The 3,096-nt window shown below is 39.5% G+C and overlaps 1 protein-coding gene across 1 annotated transcript; it reads left to right on the top strand.

Annotated features, from left to right (window-relative positions):
• Positions 1-307: 307 nt before the first annotated feature.
• Positions 308-1,247, top strand: LOC110565287 (olfactory receptor 2D3-like). The gene has a single exon (XM_021662942.2). The coding sequence runs from the start codon at positions 324-326 to the stop codon at positions 1,245-1,247; it is 924 nt and encodes a 307-aa protein (XP_021518617.2). The 5' UTR covers positions 308-323.
• The last annotated feature ends 1,849 nt before the right edge of the window (positions 1,248-3,096 follow it).

The raw sequence follows: 3,096 nt of genomic DNA, 5'->3' as shown, positions 1-3,096 counted from the left end.
TGTGCTCTGAGCAGCACTGCAGTCCTCTCACCCCACTGGGAGTAACAAAGGTGGGTTGGTAATGCAACTTATTCAGAATTCTTTTTCCAATAAAGGATGCAAGGGGACAACAACAACAACAACCAAAAAAAAAAAAAGGTTTTTTGTTATCAGAACCACAGAGCCCAAAAGCAAACTCAGTCTTTCACAACATGGAAAGAGTTTCAGAACTCATTGGTCCAATTTTGAATTACAAAGTATGCAATTATGTAGACATTCTGAAATGACTGATAAGTGTGATTTTTTTTTCCATGATGCTCTTCTACAGAGACAAATAGTCATCCATGGGTGAGGACAACAGAAGCTCTGTGACAGAATTCATCTTCCTGGGCCTCTCCCAGGACCCACAGACCCAGCTCCTGCTCTTCTTCCTCTTTCTCCTCATCTACCTGCTCACTGTGCTGGGAAACCTGCTGATCATTGTGCTCATCCACACAGACCCCAGACTCCACACTCCCATGTACTTTTTCCTCAGAAACCTGTCCTTTGCTGACCTCTGCTTTTCTACCACCACGGTCCCCCAGGTGCTCATCCACTTCCTGGTGAAGAGGAAGACCATTTCTTTTGTGGGCTGCTCCACACAGATCGTGGTGTTACTTCTGGTGGGGTGCACAGAGTGTGCACTCCTGGCAGTGATGTCCTATGACCGATACGTGGCTGTCTGCAAGCCTCTGCACTACTCCACCGTCATGACACACTGGGTATGTGTCCAGCTGGCTGCCGGATCCTGGGCCAGTGGTGCATTTGTGTCCCTGGTAGATGCCACGTTCACATTGCGTCTTCCTTACAGAGGAAACAATGTCATTAACCACTTTTTCTGTGAACCTCCTGCCCTCCTGAAGCTGGCTTCAGCAGACACTTACAGCACAGAAATGGCCATCTTTGCGATGGGTGTGGTAATCCTCCTAGCCCCAGTCTCCCTCATCCTCATCTCCTACTGGAACATTGTCTCCACGGTGATCCAGATGCAGTCTGGGGAGGGTAGGCTCAAGGTCTTCTCCACCTGCGGCTCCCACATCATTGTTGTTGTTCTCTTTTATGGCTCAGCAATATTTGCCTACATGAGGCCAAACTCCAAGATAATGAATGAAAAAGATAAGATGATTTCAGTGTTCTACTCAGCAGTGACCCCCATGCTGAACCCCATTATTTACAGTCTGAGAAACAAGGATGTCAAAGGCGCTCTCAGGAGAATAACTGCAAAATAGTTTGGGAGCATGGGAATTTGATGTTAGAAATACAACAACATAAGAGATTTGCTTTCTAGCTTTTCCACATTCATCCCCTACTCCACTTTTAAAATAAACTTTTGTGTACTATATCTTCAACTATGTCGATAAATAGCTTTTCTGGAGCATAGTAAATAGTTAGACTTAGGAAGAAACAAAGGTAATTTTTGAAAAGGAGAAGATAGGGGATGGAGTAAGTGGCCATGCTACTGTATCGTACAATAAACAGTCAGTGATAACCACCCATCAGCACAAACTTAAACATGTTTCCATAACAGCAATAATGTCCTTTGTTCTTTTAGTCAATTGTCAAGTGTACTCTAAGGCATATGGTACATCACAGGTTAAATTTATAAATTTCTGATATAATCACAAAGTAGTGTATTTCTAACACTGTCTATAATCCTGAACATTACTGTTTTTTAATCTGAAAGCTGCTTTTTGCAATAATTGATAGTAGAATTTTTTTAAAGGAAAAGGGAGGGGTTGAGGGTGGAAAACAGAAAGAAATTTTAAAAATTATATTATAATTTCAGAAATTAAAAAATAAAGTTAAGCAAATAGCTATAAGCACAAAAGGTAAAAAAAAGTATCTGGGTTGAGAAGTGATTTGAAATCAATACTAAACTTTCTAGTACATTATCACAAAAAAAGGCTAGATTATAAAACCCTTCTGCTATGAACTTGCCACCCTTGTAACCCGCAGGTTTGCATATGCTGTTTTTTTTTCATTTTCATTAAATTCTCAGAAGCATTTCATTCCTCTTGTTTTCTGCCTTGACCTAATTTTTGTTCAACTTTGAGTTGGTTAACTTCTATGAGTTTGTGTACATTTTGCATTGTAGTTGGTGTTGGTATTCAGCTTTAATCTATGGTGGTATGATAAAACACAGGGTGTTATTTCAAGTTTCCTAGATCTGTTAAGCTTGCTTTATGTCCTAGTACGTGGTCAATGTTGGAAAATATTCCAGGGGCTGCTGAGAAGAAAGTACATTGTTTAGTGTTTGGGTGGAAGGCCTTAGAGGTATCTGTTAGGTCCATTTGGTCTATGGAGTTTTGTAACTTCACCATTTCTCTGTTTAGTTTTTGGCTCCTGTCTTTTTATGACAGTTGGGTTTGAAGTTACCCACTGTCACTGTGTGAGGGTCGCTATATGATTATTTTAGATGAAGTAGTATTTTTTAGGGGTGGTCTTCTGTTTGGTGAATAAATGTTTAGAATTGTATTAACATTTTCATAGATTTTTTTTCCTTAAAGAGCATTAAGTGTCCTCTATCACTTCTGATTAGTTATGGTTTGAATCATTATCTTAGATGTTAATCCTTGTGGCTGCAGATTGGATCTAGGATCTTACACATGTGAGGAGAGTGTCCAGCCACTGAGCTATGTGCTCATATGCTGAGGCATATCTCCACCCAAACTCTATCTTTTTAAGTACTCTTCCTGAGTATGATGTTACTGTAAGTGGGAGTTTAATTAATATTCCTCCTTTTTGGAAATGTTGCTTCTATGGAGACAAGAATCAATAGTTAAACTTGTTTTTCCTATTGCTTTTACATAATAATTACTTGCATTGCTTTCTGTCATCACAAAATGGTAACTTTTTAAAAGTTGAAACAGAAAATGAGAACTCTCCAGAGGCCAGTTTAAGAAATGTACAGGTAGAATAATTTGTTAAAGGAGCAAAAGGAAAGGAGTGTAGAAAAGAACATGCATGAAAGGCAGAGATGGAGAATAGAGTTGAAATATTGCAGGCAGGTCAAATAAATTAGGTCGTTGAAAAAAGACCTAGCAGCAAGCCAGCAAACCAGCAAACCAGCAATAGAAT

The sequence above is a fragment of the Meriones unguiculatus genome, chromosome 14 (genome assembly GCF_030254825.1).
Source record: "Meriones unguiculatus strain TT.TT164.6M chromosome 14, Bangor_MerUng_6.1, whole genome shotgun sequence".
In the NCBI taxonomy this organism is placed as follows: domain Eukaryota; kingdom Metazoa; phylum Chordata; class Mammalia; order Rodentia; family Muridae; genus Meriones; species Meriones unguiculatus.
This window is presented reverse-complemented; position numbering and strand designations above follow the sequence as displayed.